General features: G+C 42.1%; 1 protein-coding gene across 4 annotated transcripts in view; it reads left to right on the top strand.

The window, feature by feature from the left end:
* The window catches only part of RNF32 (ring finger protein 32), a 38,414-nt gene that overhangs the window by 3,639 nt on the left and 16,092 nt on the right, over window positions 1–18,683 (top strand). For 3 of the 4 annotated variants that reach the window (XM_033194189.1, XM_033194186.1, XM_033194187.1), the window contains 6 exons: window positions 73–164; window positions 772–1,030; window positions 11,610–11,752; window positions 14,501–14,533; window positions 15,082–15,206; window positions 15,735–15,843. In XM_033194189.1, the coding sequence (XP_033050080.1) occupies window positions 150–164; window positions 772–1,030; window positions 11,610–11,752; window positions 14,501–14,533; window positions 15,082–15,206; window positions 15,735–15,843 (684 nt within the window). In that variant the 5' untranslated portion in view covers window positions 73–149. The remainder of the gene's footprint in view (window positions 1–72; window positions 165–771; window positions 1,031–11,609; window positions 11,753–14,500; window positions 14,534–15,081; window positions 15,207–15,734; window positions 15,844–18,683) is intronic. The other variant, XM_033194188.1, reaches the window with a different exon arrangement.

The raw sequence follows: 18,683 nt of genomic DNA, 5'->3' as shown, positions 1-18,683 counted from the left end.
ATCGTCCTCACAAACTTCATAGGTTTTTCTGTGCACTATAGCTTTGACTTTCTGTTGACCATGTCTTTGCAGCAGAAGAATAAAAGAAAGGTGATGTGATGTGATGATAGAATTTGTGATAGCCAGGCAACAACTTTTCCTGATTCAGCATGTTAAAAAATAAGGTACACTATTCTTTTCTTAAACATACATGTTATTTGACTCATGAAATGTATTTTAATTCAGCCATGTGAGAGTATAAAAACTAGTTTACAAACCCTGCTTCAACTAGGAATTGTCAGCAGGAATGGGCAATGCCAAGTGTGGCATGGGGCAGTGGACAGACTGATGGAAAAACAGTCTCTGGTGATATTAACTGCAGGCATCTCTTAGCTATTTGGTGATTTTTATTCTGCACAGGAAATTACCAAGTTTTCACAAAAAGGCATAAGCTGAAATGGCAAGAGTCTCCTTAGTACTTGCCTGGAGTCTTAATTTATTTATAGTGAAGCAGCATGGGTTTGTTTAGGCATGCACAGGTTTATAGGTCATAATGAATTTATTCATATTATAATTAAGGCTTTAGTAATTAAATGAAAAGATATTCCTGTATTGTTAACATAAATGCTGAGATGAGGGTCTGCTCCTGCTTAGGCAACAATGAGTCAAGCGTTCCTTACTGTTTGATTTGTTCGTATGTGCTATCAAGGTTGAGTATTGAAGCCTCAGTTCTCTTTTAAATGATATATTACATAATATTCATCTAAATATGACTTTTTCCCTACTTTTTAGGGTCACTCATCTAAGAAAGATAACTTGGCAGTCAATGCAGTTGCTTTACAAGATCACATTTTACATGATCTTCAACTTCGAAATCTTTCAGTTGCAGATCATTCTAAGACGCAAGTACAAAAGAAAGAGAACAAATCTCTACAAAGAGAGACAAAGGCAGTAATAGATACTGGACTTAAAAAAACTACGCAGTGCCCCAAACTAGAAGATTCAGAAAAAGAATATGTTCTTGATCCCAAACCGCCACCATTGACTTTGGGTAAGCTGATGTAGTCATTATCTTTTGGCTTATTAGGGCTCAAAAATCTATTGAGATTAATAGTATAATTTTTTATGTTACAGAAATAATTCATTTATTATTATACAGAGAGGTATGTATGTATTGAAGGTGTGTATGTATTGAAGTTTAAAAATGATAGGGGACCTTTAGAGCAAGAAGGTAAAGATAGTAATGGTAAGTAGGATAATAAGTAAAAATGGGAGAACAAAAGAAATACATGTTGATTCACATTGATAAAAATAAATAAATGAGTAAATAAATGGTGGAAAAGAAAAATCCCTTATAGTAGAATGAATATAACTCATAGAGATAGTAGACAGGGGATAGAAAATCACCTTTGGCAAACACCACAGTAATGATCATCATTACTGAAATTAGGAATGAGAAAAGTTATGTGCAGACACAGAATATTGAGGTGGTTTCTCCAGAGATGCAAGTACATGGCGCGGAGAAAAACGGTAACTTCACAGTTACTTCAGCTGTACAGTCGTAACACTTGGCAGGCAGCACCTGCACCAAGTAATCCTAGTTAGGTCAGCAGTAATGCACAGGCCAGCCTCACGTGTCTCCTGCTGAAAGGTGCAACATCACTTCTGTGGCATTCTTACCAAAATGCATATTTGAATTTAATCATGAGGAAATCTCAGACCAACCCAAGTGAAAGACATTCCGCACAGTTCCTTGCTAGTACTCTTCAGAAGAGTCAAGTCAACAGAAGCAATTGAAGACCTAGAAACTGTTCCAGATTATAGGAGACTCAGGACATAGCTGCAAGTGCAGTCTGTGATCCTGGATCAGATCCTAGTTCCGAAAAAAGACATGAGTGTGACGGAGAACCAGACCTGCAGAAGGCATGTAGGCTAATTGATAGATTATAGCAACATTAATTTCGTGGTTTTGATCTTTGTGCTAGGGTTATATAAAAGGTTAACATTTGGGTTTAGGAACATATGATAATATTTTCTTTTTACAAGTGTGAATATTTAGAATAAGACCAAAACTTGCAACAAATTAGGAATTTCAAAAAACATGAAATATATCCTAAACAAAAATCAATAAAAATAGCAATAATATTTTGTATTAATTAGCTTCCTAAAATATCTCTATAATACTTTTTCCATCTCTTTTGATTGCTGGATACTCTTTGATCATATTTTCATGTGACAATAATTCTGTAATGTCATTCTCTATAGAAATAAGTCAGCCTTACCTCCGTCATGGCTGATTGAAATTCTTTCCTTATGATAGGTGGGATGCATATAGCATGCAACTTGACACACATTCTTACTGTGTGTAGTATTGCTACAAGTTTGTGCCTGTAAATAAAGGCATGCAGATCAATTCCATTTCTTCTAATTAATAAAAGAAAGGAGATGTATTATGCATTTATAATTGTAAATGCTGTTTTTAAGTATATTGGTTTCCCAGTGCTGCTGCAACAAATTAGTACAAACTGGGTGGGTTAAGTTTCTCTCAGTGTCCTGGAGGCCAGAAGTCTAAAGTGGTGCCATTGGCAGAGTTCTATGGGAGAATCCTAACTTACCTTTCCCTGGTGGTTCCTGGCATTGCTTAGCTTGTGGCAGCGTCACTCCAGTCTCTGTCTCTGACTTCAAACAATCTTCTTCTCCACGTGCGATTGTACCCTCCCTTTCCTCTTCTTATAAAGAGGATGTAGGATGTAGGGCCAACTTTAAACCAATATGACCTCATCTTAACTACATCTGCAAAGACCCTATTTCCAAGTAATGTCAACACCCTGAGGTTCCAGGTGAACAAGAATTTTGAGATGATGCTATTCAACGCAGTGCATCAAGTATGTCCCTGATAGGGGAGAACTTCCATTTAGATTAGGCATCAATGAGAACAGAATCCTTCACTTACATTTGTTGTCTGGAAGACTTTTTCACAACATCAAGCTAAGTACTTTTCACACTTTTTTCCTTATCCACTGCTCACATATATTACTATGTTGATAGGTGCCAGAGGCCTTTTGATAGCTCACAGTGGCTAGGCTATGGTTTGAATGTTTGTCCCCTCCAAAGCTCATGCTGAAATTTCATTTTGTTTTGTTTTATTGAGATGGAGTCTTGCTTGGTTGCCCAGGCTGGAGTGCAGTAGCACAATCTTGGCCCACTGCAACCTCTGCCTTCTGGGTTCAAGCGATTCTCGTGCCTCAACCTCCCAAGTAGCTGGAATTACAGGTGTGTGCCACCACACCCAGATAATTTTTGTATTTTTAGTAGAGACGGGGTTTTGCCATGTTGGCCAGGCTGGTCTCAAACTCCTGACCTCAGGTGATCCACCTGCCTCAGCCTCCCAAAGTGTTGGGATTACAGGTGTGAGCCACCACGCCTGGCCTGTTTTTTTATTTTTTTGTTTGTTTGCTTTTTGTGTTGTTTCTTCTTTTGTATTTATTTTTATTTCAATAGCTTTTGTGGTACAAGTGGTTTTTGGTTACATGGATGAGTTATATAGTGATGAATTCTGAGATGTTAGTGCACCCACCACCAGAGTAGTGTACATTGTACCTAACGTGCAGTTTTTTTATCCCACACCCCTCCCACCCTCTGCCTTCTGAGTCTCCAATGTTCATTATACCATTCTGTATGCCTTTGCATACCCATATGTTAGCTTCCACTTATAAGTGAGAACATACAACATGAGTTACTTCACTTGCAATAATGACCTCCAGCTCCATCCAAGCTGCTGCAAAAGACATTTTTTCATTCATTTTTATGGCTGAGTAGTGTTCTATGGTGTATATATACCAGATTTTCTTTATCTACTCATTGGTTCATGGGCACTTAGGTTGGTTCCATATCTTTGCAGTTGTGAATTGGGCTGCAATAACATACGTATGCATGTGTCTTTTTCATATAATGACTTCTTTTCCTTTGGGTAGACACCCAGTAGACACATCCTTTGTGGTGTTCGTTGGCCTTTATCTAATTTTAGGATTTTCCTTTTAGCAAGTTGCTAGAGGTTTTTTTTCTTGCTGATTTGTTTGAGCTCCTCGTAGATTCTGGATACTAGTCCTTTGAGAATTCTTCATAGTGTTTTTACAACCTTTTGTAAATCTGAAATTATTTTAAACTGAAAAGTTAGAAATGTGATTTTTAAATGGTGGGCGTGGAAAATAGGTTTGGTTGGGGACCGTATGTTCTAGCGCCAGCCAGATGGATCTGGAGGTGCTGGAGTCGCACAAGGTGGAGGGGACCTCTTCCCACAGCAGTGCCAGGGGAGATGTTTGATGCTATGCTGTCTTCCTCTGAACTTCTGCTAACAAGCTTGTTTTCTAGAAAACAGCGTGGCTCATGAACATGTTGAGACTTGGAATAATGTCATACAGCAGTTTAGTGAAGATCTTCTCTTGTGCCCATGTGGTTTATGTAGATGACCAAATAGGTTCGTCATAATCAATCTTAAGAGTTTTATCAGGAAAAATTTAAATTAGACATAAAGAGTAATGTCCCAATTTGGAAAATAAGTAAAGTTATTAAGGAAAATAAATGAGACCTTTTTTCAGGACCTCTTTATGGAAAAAATCTTGATTGTGCATATTAGTTACTAATGACATTGAACCACATGCTCTTTACTATCTATATGTAATATTCCACTTGGATTTCTGTCTTTTCTTGCAGATTTATTGGAGTTCTTTGCATATTCTACATAGTAATCTCTTGTTGATTTAGCCAGTGAAAATATCTTCTGTTCTTTTACCATCTTTTAAATTATATCTGTCATTTTATATTGAATACAATTTTCATTCTGATTAATGTTAAATCCATTGTTTTTGTTTTTGTTTTTGTTTTTCACTTTATTGCTGTTTGGGGGAGACTTAAGATATTCTTCACCCTTCTGAGAGTGCAAGGATTTTTCTACATTTTCTTATTTATTTATTTATTTATTTATTGAGACGGAGTCTTGCTCTGTCGCCCAGGCTGGAGTGCAGTGGCCGGATCTCAGCTCACTGCAAGCTCCGCCTCCCGGGTTTACGCCATTCTCCTGCCTCAGCCTCCCGAGTAGCTGGGACTACAGGCGCCTGCCACCTCGCCCGGCTAGTTTTTTTTTTTTTTTTGTATTTTTTAGTAGAGACGGGGTTTCACAGTGTTAGCCAGGATGGTCTCGATCTCCTGACCTCGTGATCCGCCCGTCTCGGCCTCCCAAAGTGCTGGGATTACAGGCTTGAGCCACCGCACCCGGCCTCTACATTTTCTTTATTTACCTTTAACCTTTTACATTTCATATTTAGATGTCGCCACAGTTTGTTTTGCTTATGATACTGGGAAAATCGTGGTTAAATGAGGTTAAAGTGTGTTCTGTTCTCTCCTTCCAAGGCTTCTGCTTCTATGTCAGTATTGCACTGTTTTGATTAATAGAGTCTTGTAATATGTCTTAATAGCTGCTAGGAAAAGACCTTTCCTCTTTTTTTTCCTCTAAAACTGCCTCATTTTCTACATAAAATTCTGCTGGAGATGTTTTTCGAATTGGATTTGTAGATGGGGGAAATACCGTATTTACAATGCTATCATCTGATCCACAAATATGGTGGCATCTCACACCATTTAGATCTTTTTGTCTGCGACTCCTAGGGGTTTTCTGAGTAAGTCAGTTGATCTCTGCAGTGATTCTTATTGTCTGTGCCTTTCTACTTTTATGCCCCTTCTTCTTTTCCCCCGCTTGATTTTTAATCTGGACTGGATCTCCTGAGCTGTGGTGAATACATGTAGTAATACCTAGCATTTCTATCTTGTTCCTGAACCTAACACATTTCATTTTCCTACTTATGTGATGTTTGGCCTTTGTTTATTGTTCTGTTTTGTCTTGTTTGTTGGCCTTTATCTAATTATAGGATTTCCCTTTTAGCAAGTTGCTAGAGGTTTTTAAACTCATTAATAGGTGTACTTTTTTAGATGCTTTTTTTCCTGCAACTTTTTAGATGAACATGTTTGTTGTGAGTTTTCTCCTTGAGTTCGTTTGTGCCGTAAATTACAGTGACAGACTCTGACATTGAATCTTCGTGCAAGCTTGAACAAACCCTACTTGCCCACGGTGTTTTTCAAAGTCACTGTTGCATTCTGATAACTAATTCTCGTTCAGGACGTTTGACGTGTAACCATGGATTACCCTGGACTATGATTGTCTTTGTCTGGTTTTATTATCAAAGCCATATAAGCTTCACCAAATAAGTTGGCCAGTATTCCCTCTTGTTCAGTATTCTGGAATAACAGAAAATAGGGATGATATGTTCCTTAAAAGTTTGGGGTAACTCGATTGTAAAACCATCTGGACCTAAGGCTCTTTTGTTCCTTTAAGTGCGGTGAGGAGAGGTGATGGGTTAGGATGCATTTGGCTGCAAGTATACGAACAACACACTGAAAGTGATGTCAGCCTTAACGGTGTGTGTCGTTGTTCACAGCAGTTCTGGTTTGGTGTCTTATTGATGTTTGCCGGGACCAGCCTCCTTCTGGTGCTGCCGTTGGAAGCTGCTGCCCCGTGCATGGACACAAGAGGGTGCACAGCCCTAGGGTCAGTCCTCAACAACAAGGGACGAGCTGGAAAGGCGGGGGAGAAAGCTCCCAACAGACCTTCCTTCCGCTTCACCTGAGATGTCACGTGCCCATTGATAGTCTAAAAATTGGCAAAGGGTAGCGAGACTTCCATGACGTGCTTAGATCCATCAGTAGACCTCTGTGAGGCTGAGCCCATTTCCACTGATGCGCAGTGTGGTTCTGCAGGCAAGATGAGCGCTGGACGTGCTACTGATTTTCAACATTATTGCATTGTGGCCAGAGAACACAGCAGTTTGCTGAAATCTGTCAATACAATTATTTACCTTCCCTCCCGTTCTAAGGTCTTGATTAGTTTATAAATATAAGGCCAGGTTTGCAGGATGGGGAGATGTGGATGCTTGAAGTTGAAGCAATTGGCATTGACCATAGCAGAGTCTGGAGTGTGCAGCAAGCGCCCACCCAGGTCTAAGAGGAGCAGTGGCGCTGGGGGCCCCGTCTCTCCCTGAAGAGGAGCAGTGGCGCCGGGGGCCCCGTCTCTCCCTGAAGAGGAGCAGTGGCGCCGGGGGCCCCGTCTCTCCCTGAAGAGGAGGAGTGGCGCCGGGGGCCCGCTCCCACACCTTGAGCCAAAGGCAAAGAGCTGGCCTGAGGCAGCGTCCCTCTTCTGCAACCTCAGTCTCAGCCTCTTCAGTCTTACTGTTTCCTTTGTTTCTCTGCAGGCCAAGTGCTCTCTCACAAATGGCCATCTGCACATCCTTTTCCTCCATCTAGAAAACCTCCCCCTTCACCCACTGCTGTTACTCTTCACCCTGTGGGTCTCCATTTAATGCCACTTTGGTCAGGTAACCTTCTCTGGGGTCACAGGTCCTCATCCAAGCCTTGCACGCCATTCTCCATAGTGGTCATCACACTTGTAGCTGCTTGATTCTTATCAGAAGCTCCATGGGCATAGTTTCAGAAGTAAAATAGTTCTATGAGCATTATAACAGAAAGTGTAGCAGTCCCCTGACCCATTTTGAGCATTACTCTAAGGCAGTCATTTTCAAATCCTTTGGTTCATTCTTCTGGTATTATTTGTAATATTTCTTTTTTTTTTTTTTTGAGACGGAGTCTTGCTCTGTCACCCGGACTGGAGTGTAGTGGCGTGCTCTCGGCTCACTGCAACCTCCACCTCCCAGGTTCAAGCGATTCTCGTACCTCAGCCTCCCGAGTAGCTGGGATTACAGGTGTGCAGCACCACACCTGGCTAATTTTTGTATTTTTAGTAGAGACAGGGTTTCACCACGTTGGCCAGGCTGGTCTCGAACTCCTGACTTCAGGTGATCTGCCCACCTCGGCCTCCCAAAGTGCTGGGATTACAGGTGTGGGCTACCACGCCCAGCCCTATTTTTAATATTTCTAAATAACATGTCTATGCTGCTGTTTGTTAATTTTCAGTTCTGGATATCTCTTCTTACTGTAGAAGATCAAGATTTAGCATAGTTTTCGTAACTTGTGGTTAGACAAATAACATTCAGTGTTTACTCTGTTACAATTCCGTGACTTCACTCACAGCTGAGCAATGTGGTGTTCTATATTACAATTTCCTTCTCAGACATTTTTCTATTTTCCCTGAAGTTATGTCTTATTTTTTCACATTTTAGTTTCCTCTATCATCACTCATCACTGATTCATCCTTAAAATCTCCAGAAGTACATTCTCTCAATACATTAAAATATACCAGGGTACTTTATGGATGAGGACGTTGCTTCTGGAATCCTCTGTGGTTCTCTCCCCCGGCCCCTCCCCAGGCTCCCTCTTGAGCAGCATCCCAGGACCCCAGACTCTCCTTGGATTCTCTCTGCCTGGACGTCATGGCGGCCTCCTCCGTGGTTTCTTCCCTCGCGGTGGCGAAGCTCCTCTGTCAATAGCTCGCTGGGGGAGTGCAGAGGAGACTCATACAGAAGCTCACGTGCATAGCAATGTCTTTGTTCTTTTCTCACATTTCATTGTAGCTAATAAGGAATCTTGATATGGAAATCTTTCCTGCCTCCGACTTTTGAAGGAATTGTCTTCTCCTGTCTGTAGTGCTGTGGATGAATCTGGTGCAGTTCTGATTCCTGATCCTTTTTTGAGGCCTGTTTTTTTTTTTGAGTCTGCTTTCTGTCTCCGAGATGCTCACAGGAATGGGACTCAGTGTTCTGGGTACTTGCTGGGCCCTCTCAAACCAGAAGCTCATGTCCTTTGCTTCTGGGAGATGGTTTGGACTATTTTCTTTAAAATTTTTACTTCCCATTTTCCATGTTTTCTTTCTAGAATGCTAGTTTTTCAGATGTCACACCACCACCTAGACCAGTCCCTTGATTTTCTTATTTTCTGTCTCCTGATATATATTTTTCTGTGAGATTACAGTCACGTGCCATAAAGCAGTGTTTCAGTCAACAACAAACTACAGTGGTCCCATAAAATTATAATGGAGTTGAAAAATTTCTACCACTTTGTGACATCTTGATAACTCTGACCCTGTGTAGGTCTAGGCTAATATATGTGTTTGTGTCTTCATTTTTAACAAAAAAGTTAAAAAAAAAATTTGAGGCTGGGTGTGGTGGCTCAAGCCTGTAATCCCGCACTTTGGGAGGCCGAGACGGGAGGATCACGAGGTCAGGAGATCGAGACCATCCTGGCTAACACGGTGAAACCCCGTCTCTACTAAAAAAATACAAAAAATTAGCCGGGCGAGGTGGCGGGCACCTGTAGTCCCAGCTACTCGGGAGGCTGAGGCAGGAGAATGGCATAAACCCGGGAGGCGGAGCTTGCAGTGAGCTGAGATCCGGCCACTGCACTCCAGCGTGGGTGACAGAGCGAGACTCCGTCTCAAAAAAAAAAAAAAATTGAAAAATAGAAAAAGCTTATAGGGTAAGGATATAAAGAAAGAAAATATTTTGTATAAACTAAAAAATTAGCTGAGCATGGTAGTGTGTGCCTTTGGTCCCAGCTACTGAGGAGGCTGAGGTGGGATGATCGCTTGAGCCCAGGAGCTACCGGCTGCAGTGAGCTGTGACCACATCACTACATGCTAGCCTGGACAACATAGTGTTTTAAGCTAAATGTTATGCAAAAGAGTCAAAAAGTTAAAAAATTTAAAAGTTTAGAGAGTGAAAAAGTTATAGTAAGCTAACTTTATTATTGAAGAAAATACATGTTTATAAATTCAGTGTAGTGTAAGTATAGACTGTTTATGAAGTCTACAGTGGTGTATGGTCATGTCCTAGGCCTTCACACTCACTCAGCACTTACTCACTGACTCACCCAGAGCAACTTCCAGGCCTGCAAGCTCCATTCATGGTGAGTGCTCTACACATGCACCATTTTAAATCTTTTATACATATTTTTACTGTACCTTTGCTGTGTTTGGATGCACAGATCCTTACCATTGTGTTACAGTTACCTGCAGTATTCAGAACAGTAACATGCTGTGCAGGTGTGTAGTCTAATCAGCTGTACCACGTGGCTTTGATGTGTGGTGGGCTGTACCAGCTAAGCGTGTGTACATACCCTATGATGTTAGCAAGACGACCAAGTCACCTAACGGCACATTTCTTAACAATCGCCTGTTGTTGCCGGGTGCGGTGGCTCAAGCCTGTAATCCCAGCACTTTGGGAGGCCGAGACGGGCGGATCACGAGGTCAGGAGATCGAGACCATCCTGGCTAACACGGTGAAACCCCGTCTCTACTAAAAAATACAAAAAATTAGCCGGGCGCGGTGGCGGGCGCCTGTGGTCCCAGCTACTTGGGAGGCTGAGGCAGGAGAATGGCGTGAACCCGGGAGGCGGAGCTTGCAGTGAGCTGAGATCCGGCCACTGCACTCCAGCCTGGGCGACAGAGCGAGACTCCGTCAAAAAAAAAAAAAAAAAAACAATCGCCTGTTGTTAAGCAACTCCGGACTGTATCTCAGCTTTCTCTTCCAGCCTTTCAGTGGACGTTCACATTTCTACTCTAAAAGCCCAAGAGCTCTTTCTGTGCTCAAAGTGTCCCTTCATAGCTTCCTGTCATGTTTTGTTAATGTAACATTTTGTCTTCTATTTCTGAAGATATCCTTGTAGGTCGATGCCTTTGTATGCACTGACCCTTCTTTGGGGTGCAGGGAGGTGGTAGAAGGTGACACTTCACTTCCTGTATTTTGCCTGAGGATATTGCGGTTACTTTTCAAGGCGAGTGACCGCACTGTCAGCTCGATGCCAGTCAGCACATGCTGGGTACCCATGTGTTATTGAAATAAGAACTTTATTCTGACCATGATGATATGTCACATGAAGGTTTTAGCAGGGGAGGTGCAGGATTGATGTAGAGGCCACTGGTGGCAGAGCAAGGTGAACTGGGAGAGACAGTGCTGGGGGCTGAGGCAGGTGAGAACTGGGAGAACCTTGGGCCAATACGTGTGAACGATTAGTATTCCTCAGTTTTTCTTTCATAAAATTGGATATCATTCTTGCTTGCCTTATTGAATTATGGGGAAATGAAATAAGGTATGGGAAATTCTTTGTAAATAAAAATAAATGTATTGAAAACATAAGGTATTATTACCACTGACTTCTGTGCCCTCGTAGGAAAACAGCATCCTCTCTACAGTCTGCCATTTGTATCTGTGGGTTTGGCATTCACAGATTCAACCAGCCACATATCAAAATTTTAACAAAGGAGTAAAAAGTAACAATAGAACAATAAAAATAATACAAATTAAAAACAATACAGTATAACAGCTATTTACATAGCACTTGCATTAGAAATTATTGGTAATCGAGATGATTGGCAGTATACAGGAGGATATGCATGGGTTGTATGCAAATACTCCACCATCTTCTGTCAGGGACTTGAGCATCCTTGGGACGTCCTGGAATACTTTCCTTGTGGATACCAAGGGACAACTTCTATTGTGAAATAAAGTATGTGATCTATATGTAGTTCTTTAATAATTGTTTGCAAATGGTGTCATTAAAATTATAGGTGGGTACCATATGCTAAAAGACATTCTAACTGCTATCCTGTGCTGTCTGCTGTCTTCCTTTAGCACAGAAGTTGGGCCTCATTGGGCCTCCACCACCTCCACTGTCATCTGATGACTGGGAGAAGGTGAAACAGCGCTCCCTCCTGCAAGGGGACTCAGTGCAGCCGTGCCCCATCTGTAAAGAAGAATTCGAGCTTCGTCCTCAGGTGTTTAGCGTATGAGGGTGAGCTAGAGAGCTCCTGGGCTGTTTTCTAGGGATGAGGCCCAGAGCTGGAGCCTAAGATTCCAGGCTTCCTTTTCCCAGTTTTATCCTCCTGTGTGAGCCTCACACACTTCCATTTTCTTTTCCATTAATTAAAGTGTGTGAAGAGCTAAACATCCTCATTAAATGGTTTTGTTTGTTTACTGACTGGTATTCTCAAGTACTAACGTTTGTACAAAAGGAATGTTTCTGTTCAACAGGCCCCATGTGGCTGTGCAGACAACTGGGGGCTTCCCAGGAGCAGCTGTGTCCCAGCGCGGGAAGGATGAAAGCAGAGGAACTCTTAAGTTGTTTTGTGATTTGAGCCAGAAAAGGGGAAAAAAAAAAACAAACTGTACTTGAATGTCTCCAAAGAATTTGTGAGAGAATCTTTAAGAAAAGCAAAATCTTTTAATGATTTTTATTCATGAAACTTTACCATAGTAAGATTGATGATACTACTCTGGGTTAACAAATAATACACACACACACACACACACACACACACAGAGAGAGAGAGAGAATGCATGTAGGGTTTTTTCTATACATATTTTGTCTGCCTAACTAAATCGTCTCTTGAAGTTGGGGACACTTAGATTTATCAGAAGTGTGTGTGTGTGTGTGTGGTTGCCCTGTAATGATTTCCCACAGAGTGTGGCATGACGCTTCCTGCATAGCAGGCCCTCAGAGATTTGCTGAGAAAATACAGCAAATACAGTTAAAATCAGCCTTGGAGTTCGTAGCCTGGGAACCCAGGCTTATTACAATCTGGGCAAATGAACTCTTGAGTCTTTGCTGAATTTGAGTAAGTTTCATCTGCAAGAAAGCTCACAACAGTTACACTTCTATTCACTAATTTGAATTCATAAGTTACTTTAGACATACTTATTCCATTTCTCTATCAGGACCTAATCTTACATATGTGAAAGTTGGGTATTTTGGACAGATTTGAGCCCCAAAACCACAAATTGTCTAGGAGAATTCAGTACTTTAGGTAGCAAAACTGAATAAAATCAGAGGGTTCTTTCTGGCTAAGCAAGCTCTTTCTTATACTAAACTATCGAGCCTGGAGTGAAAGTTAGTATCTTATGGGCATCAGGGTGTACCCTGCCCAACATTTCTTTCTGTTTTTTATAAATTTCTCCCTAAATTCTATTATTTTTATTTGGTTTTGATATAGGACCTATCCTGTATATTTGGCACTTCTAATGATCGTTTCCGTGTTCAGATTTTTCCTTAGTTATAAACAATAGTTGGCATTTTTACAACATTTAATGATTTCAGAGGGCCTTCAATTAATTTCATATAGTAGGCATTCTGCCCATTTAGCGACGAGGAAATAAAAAATAATTCAAATGGTTCGTAGTAGGCCAGCTTAGAAAGTATGGAGTCCTGCTGGAATCCAGTCCTACCTTCTAGGCCATTTTTAGTATGTTTTCCACCACTTACTCCTTGATTTTTGTTACATCAGAGAATGTTTGCCAATAAGAAATATTTGTGGACATTTAAAAAGATAACACTTTAATATACTGGAGTCCAATGTTGCTCGGTATAGATAGAATGTATGTTGAGGAAACACTGGAAAGTTCTGTAAAGGATGAGTGAAGTATAGAAAAGATTGCTATTCAACGGTGGTAATAAAAAAGGACCCATATTACTGAGTTTATTCAATTCAGACTTACTCTTGGCAATAAGTTTCAAGAAAAGGTTTTACAACTTTCTGAGTTCTACTTATTTCTGTGTTTCTTCCATTTAAGAAGAAAAGCATACATTGAGTGAAGGCAGGTGGGATTCACTTTAAAAACTGTTAAGTCTTCCCCACAGCAGGCATCCTGGGCCACCTGAGACTGAAACCTCACCCGGGAGTGCCCCAGACTGCAGTCACCCAAGTCAGATTCTTGACAAAAAGGGAAAACCCTCCGCCTGCCCCCACCGCTTTGCTCAGTCTCACAAGTTCCCCCACTTTCCTCCCCATTGCTGGAAGCGGCCCCTCCCCAAGGGAAGCCTGGCCTTTGTGTGGCAGCCCGCAGGGCCTGGCGCTGCTGGGCTGGTGGCTCTGTCCCTTCTACTGAGTACCCACTGCCTTCTTCTTCATTTGGTCTAAGCTTCAGTGTTTTGTCACAGCCCAGAGTATCACTGTTTAGTGGGGAATTTGGGCCACAGAAAGGTGAAGTTTTCTTGTGAGCACACTCCCTGCATTAAAAAAAAAAAAATGACTCCTATGTCTCCCTGATGTGTTGCTATTTAAATTTAAGACTGTCAGAATTATATCTCAGGAGGGCTATGATTTTGCAAAAATTGGGGGGCATAACTGAGCTGAACAAAGACCCAAATGGTATTTACTTAGCATTTCCCTGGCCCCACTGGACAGGCCCCTCCTCACCCCTCCAGTTTGCAGTCCTTGCCCGCATCTAAGGGAAACACTCATTTTGTCCCTGTTTCGCTCTTAAGTATACACTCCTTTTCATAGTTACATATCAAACTTCATGTGTTTATTTGATATTTCAGATCATTAATTTTTCTTGTTTAGAGTATATACTTGTGCTGTGCTAAACAAACAATAAATAGTATAAACATCAAAGTTATAAATTTGCCTCTTTAATTTTTCAAGAAATAATACAGCTTACCTTCTAAGCATTCAGGAGTTTAACTGTTGCATTCATGCTGCTTCTCTTTTGTAAACCTCAAGGTTGTTCTGTTTCCTCATGAACAGGTGCTGCTTTCATGCTCCCATGTGTTCCACAGAGTAAGTCCACCCCTCACGCCTGCCCAGGTGCCCCACACATCGCTCTTACAGTGCAGAGAAACCATAGCCGTTTTCAAGGCTCCTGAGAAGAGCCATTTATTTTATTCATCACCACCATCAATAGTTAAAGAAACATGACTGTAGGCTACAGTACAATTCATCCTATTTTGAAAATCATGAGTTTCCTGACAAAAGAACCACAAATGTTTATGTAACAGATTGTTGTCAGTAATGCATGTCAGTGACAGCTAAATTCACATGATCGGTCTGCATGTGGTCCCATAGACACGCATGACTCACCTTTGTGCTGGTGGATTTCAGAAGTTTTTGATGTCTTTGCATGTATATTCTTGTAAGAAATCACTTTTGGAACAGGTTTCATGAGGAAGGTGGTAGCACCTGATGAAACTTCCTCACTTGATAACCTAAATTGGGCTAAGTTGCATAGTTACGGGAGAAAAGAACACTGTAATTAGAACACTAACACTGGAAGTAAAGACGTTGTTTATAAGTAATTGTAAAATTTTAAGTGAAATATTTTTCTTCAGGCATGTCTTCAGGCTTTTGAAAAGTTCACAAATAAGAAAACCTGTCCTCTCTGTAGAAAGAACCAGTATCAAACCCGAGTGATACACGATGGGGCTCGCCTGTTCAGAATAAAGTGTGTGACCAGGTGAGGATGCCAGGCCCATTTGGCGCTAAGCAGACACTTACAGGTCAGGCTATGACAACTAACTGGTTTTTTGTTTGTTTGTTTTTTGTTTTGAGACAGAGTCTGGCTCTGTCGCCCAGGCTGGAGTGCAGTGGCCGGATCTCAGCTCACTGCAAGCTCCGCCTCCCGGGTTCACGCCATTCTCCTGCCTCAGCCTCCCGAGTAGCTGGGACTACAGGCGCCTGCCACCTCGTCCGGCTAGTTTTTTGTATTTTTTAGTAGAGACGGGGTTTCACCGTGTTAGCCAGGATGGTCTTGATCACCTGACCTCGTGATCCGCCCGTCTCAGCCTCCCAAAGTGCTGGGATTACAGGCTTGAGCCACCGCTCCCAGCCTAACTTGTTTTTTAAATAGTGGGATTTTATCTCTCTTCTTGGCCACTATAATTTCCCCAGGGCCTTGTATAGCACAGGGCTTATAACAGCTACTGAAGTATAGTAGTTGGTTCAGAGTCATCATAAATTAGTCATTTTCAAATATCTGTTTTAGAATCCAAGCCTACTGGAGAGGATACGTTGTCAGAAAGTGGTACAGAAACCTGAGGAAAACAGTACCTCCCACAGACGCCAAGTTAAGAAAAAAATTCTTTGAAAAAAAGGTAGGTAGAGATCATGAATTATCCAGATATGGTCTCTGTGTGGGTGATTCACTTGCGGTCCGGAAGGCTAACAGAGGTGATAAAACTTTGAGACGTACTTCACTTTGAGGGCCTTTTAAAAATGGTTGAGATGCTGCTAAAAATCCTATTTAACTTAAATTGACTTTCCAACCTAGACGGTAAAATACTTTTAGACTTTCTTTTCTAGTTAAATCATAAAATTAGGTGAAATCAGAACAACTTCTGTTTGGCCATTTTGTGCTAATTGTTTAAATAAACTTACCTCTTCAGACACAAGACTGGAAACCAGCTTAATTTTTCCCATCTCCTGGGCTATACGTAAATGAAGACATCTGCTGCACATCTCATAGTAATGAAAACGGAAGCCACCTATAAAAGTAAAGCCCCAGGCCGGGCGCGGTGGCTCAAGCCTGTAATCCCAGCACTTTGGGAGGCCGAGACAGGTGGATCACGAGATCAGGAGATCGAGACCATCCTGGCTAACATGGTGAAACCCCGTCTCTACTAAAAAAAAATACAAAAAGCTAGCCGGGCGAAGTGGCGGGCGCCTGTAGTCCCAGCTACTCGGGAGGCTGAGGCAGGAGAATGGCATAAACCCAGGAGGTGGAGCTTGCAGTGAGCTGAGATCCGGCCACTGCTCTCCAGCCTGGGCGACAGAGCGAGACTCCGTCTCAAAAAAAAAAAAGTAAAGCCCCCACATGCTCCCATTGTATTGAGTACCTTGTGGGGTCATCACAGTGAGCTTCAGAGCTAACTTCCATGTCTGCCCTTCCTCTTAACCACTATTTATGTTTCAGTTTTACTTTTGGGGGACTTATTTAATAATTCCCATTCCTTGTCCCCATACCTGCCCCATCAGCCTGTGGCTTCAGGCGAGCAGCAGCAGCCCCAAGGCTGTCATATGAAAGCCTGAGAAGAGCTGTAGCATTTATAACGGCCCAGCACACAGTGCTGGAAATTCTGTATTTATTATCGCTATTAACTCATTTCCTAGAATATGGAGAGGAGTTACTGTGTGTTTGGCCAGTCTGTTCCTTCCGGGGAGCAGTGTCTCTCATCTTCAGAGATCGTTCATCTCGGGTGTTCCTTCTCAATTTGGTAAAGGACCGCCATGCACGATTGCGTCATCCTTTCTTTACATTCTTTCCAGTTTTTTATCTTCAGTCGCTGACAGTCAGTCTTGTTCTCTGGGCTACTCTTAGTAATTTCTAATATATCATAGTCGGTTGTCTCTTAGAAGTGATTTTTTGTCACCTCTTATAAAATTTTAATTACAGATTTGATAGTCATTGTACCTTATATATATATTTTTCACATGCACACATCATTTTATACGAACTCTTGAAGATAAAGGCCCACTGAAAGTGTTGGTGGTCTCAGCGCATTGCACTGGAGGAGAACCGGCCCAGCTTGCTGGAAACAAGTGAAGCAACAGTGTACAGTGTGCCTGGTGTTATCTTGTAAAGTAGCCAGTGAGGTTAAGTTTCAGCGTTCAGTGCTCAGGTGTTCAGATACCGCAGCCTTCAGCTTCATGGAAAAAGGAAAATGAAAAATAAAAAGCAAGTGACCAAGAGCAATCAGGGCAGGGAGACCTAATCAAACAGGCTCCTCAGTTTCTCATTCAGTCTCTCCCACAGAGAGATGGAACTTTACAAAGCAGATCCATAGCTCTGTCCCACCGGACGTTGGGTCCACGGCCCTGTGGCCATCCTACCTCCCCACAAATCCTTTTTTTTAAAATCCCTGGTTCATCCTGTCTGCTGCCCCCTCATCCTGAGTCCTCATCGCTCTGCACACCCCGCTCTGATCCCCACGTCTGCTCTTCTGAGCACACTCACGCCGCACCCAACATGTCCGGCCTGTTCCTACCAATTCCCTCTGCCTTGCTTAAAATGTGCCAGTTTTTCAAAGCCTAGCTGAAATTTTCTTCCAATTTCTTTGGTCTTCTCTAAACCTCTATTGTGTGTTTAAACAATACCATCTGGCCGGGCGCGGTGGCTCAAGCCTGTAATCCCAGCACTTTGGGAGGCCGAGACGGGCGGATCACGAGGTCAGGAGATCGAGACCATCCTGGCTAATATGGTGAAACCCCGTCTCTACTAAAAATACAAAAAAAAAAACTAGCGGGGCGACGAGGCGGGCGCCTGTAGTCCCAGCTACTGGGGAGGCTGAGACAGGAGAATGGCGTGAACCCGGGAGGCGGAGCTTGCAGTGAGCTGAGAGCCGGCCACTGCACTCCAGCCTGGGCGGCAGAGCAAGACTCCGTCTCAAAAAAAAAAAAAAAAAAAAAAAAAAAAAAAAAATACCATCTAAGAGATCAAGAAGAACAGAAGCATGACTGATAGGCTAGCTTTTATATTACAAATGCGGTCTTTCCTTTGGGGCTTTTAAGATGATCTCAGAAGATTTCAATTATCTGGGAAGAAACTGACAAGGAAAACTGAGTTTTTATTTTTTGCAGGCGTGGTAGGGAGGTATATGTTAAGAACAAACTGTGTAAGTTGTTTTTTATTTTTATACATTTTTATACAGAGTTTTGTTATATTGCCCAGGCTGGCCTGAAATTCCTGGGCTTAAGTGAACCTCCCACCTCAGCCTCCCAGTTAGCTGGGATTACAGGCAAGAGCCACAGACTAGGGCAGTGGCTTTCAGACTTTTCCTCAACCACAATAAGAAATATCTTCTAAACAATGTTAACAGAAAACCCTAACTCTGTAACGTATTTTAAAGAAGCTGATTCTGAGCTGATATGGGTGACTGCAGGCCAGGAAACCAACCCCCTCTCAAGGAGTCCTGAGAAAGTGTACCCCGGGCGGTCG

Source organism: Trachypithecus francoisi, unplaced genomic scaffold, assembly GCF_009764315.1.
Source record: "Trachypithecus francoisi isolate TF-2019V2 unplaced genomic scaffold, Tfra_2.0 Lachesis_group4, whole genome shotgun sequence".
Lineage (NCBI taxonomy): Eukaryota > Metazoa > Chordata > Mammalia > Primates > Cercopithecidae > Trachypithecus > Trachypithecus francoisi.
The sequence above is the reverse complement of the archived record's forward strand: the minus strand, read 5'-3'. Positions and strand labels throughout refer to the sequence as shown.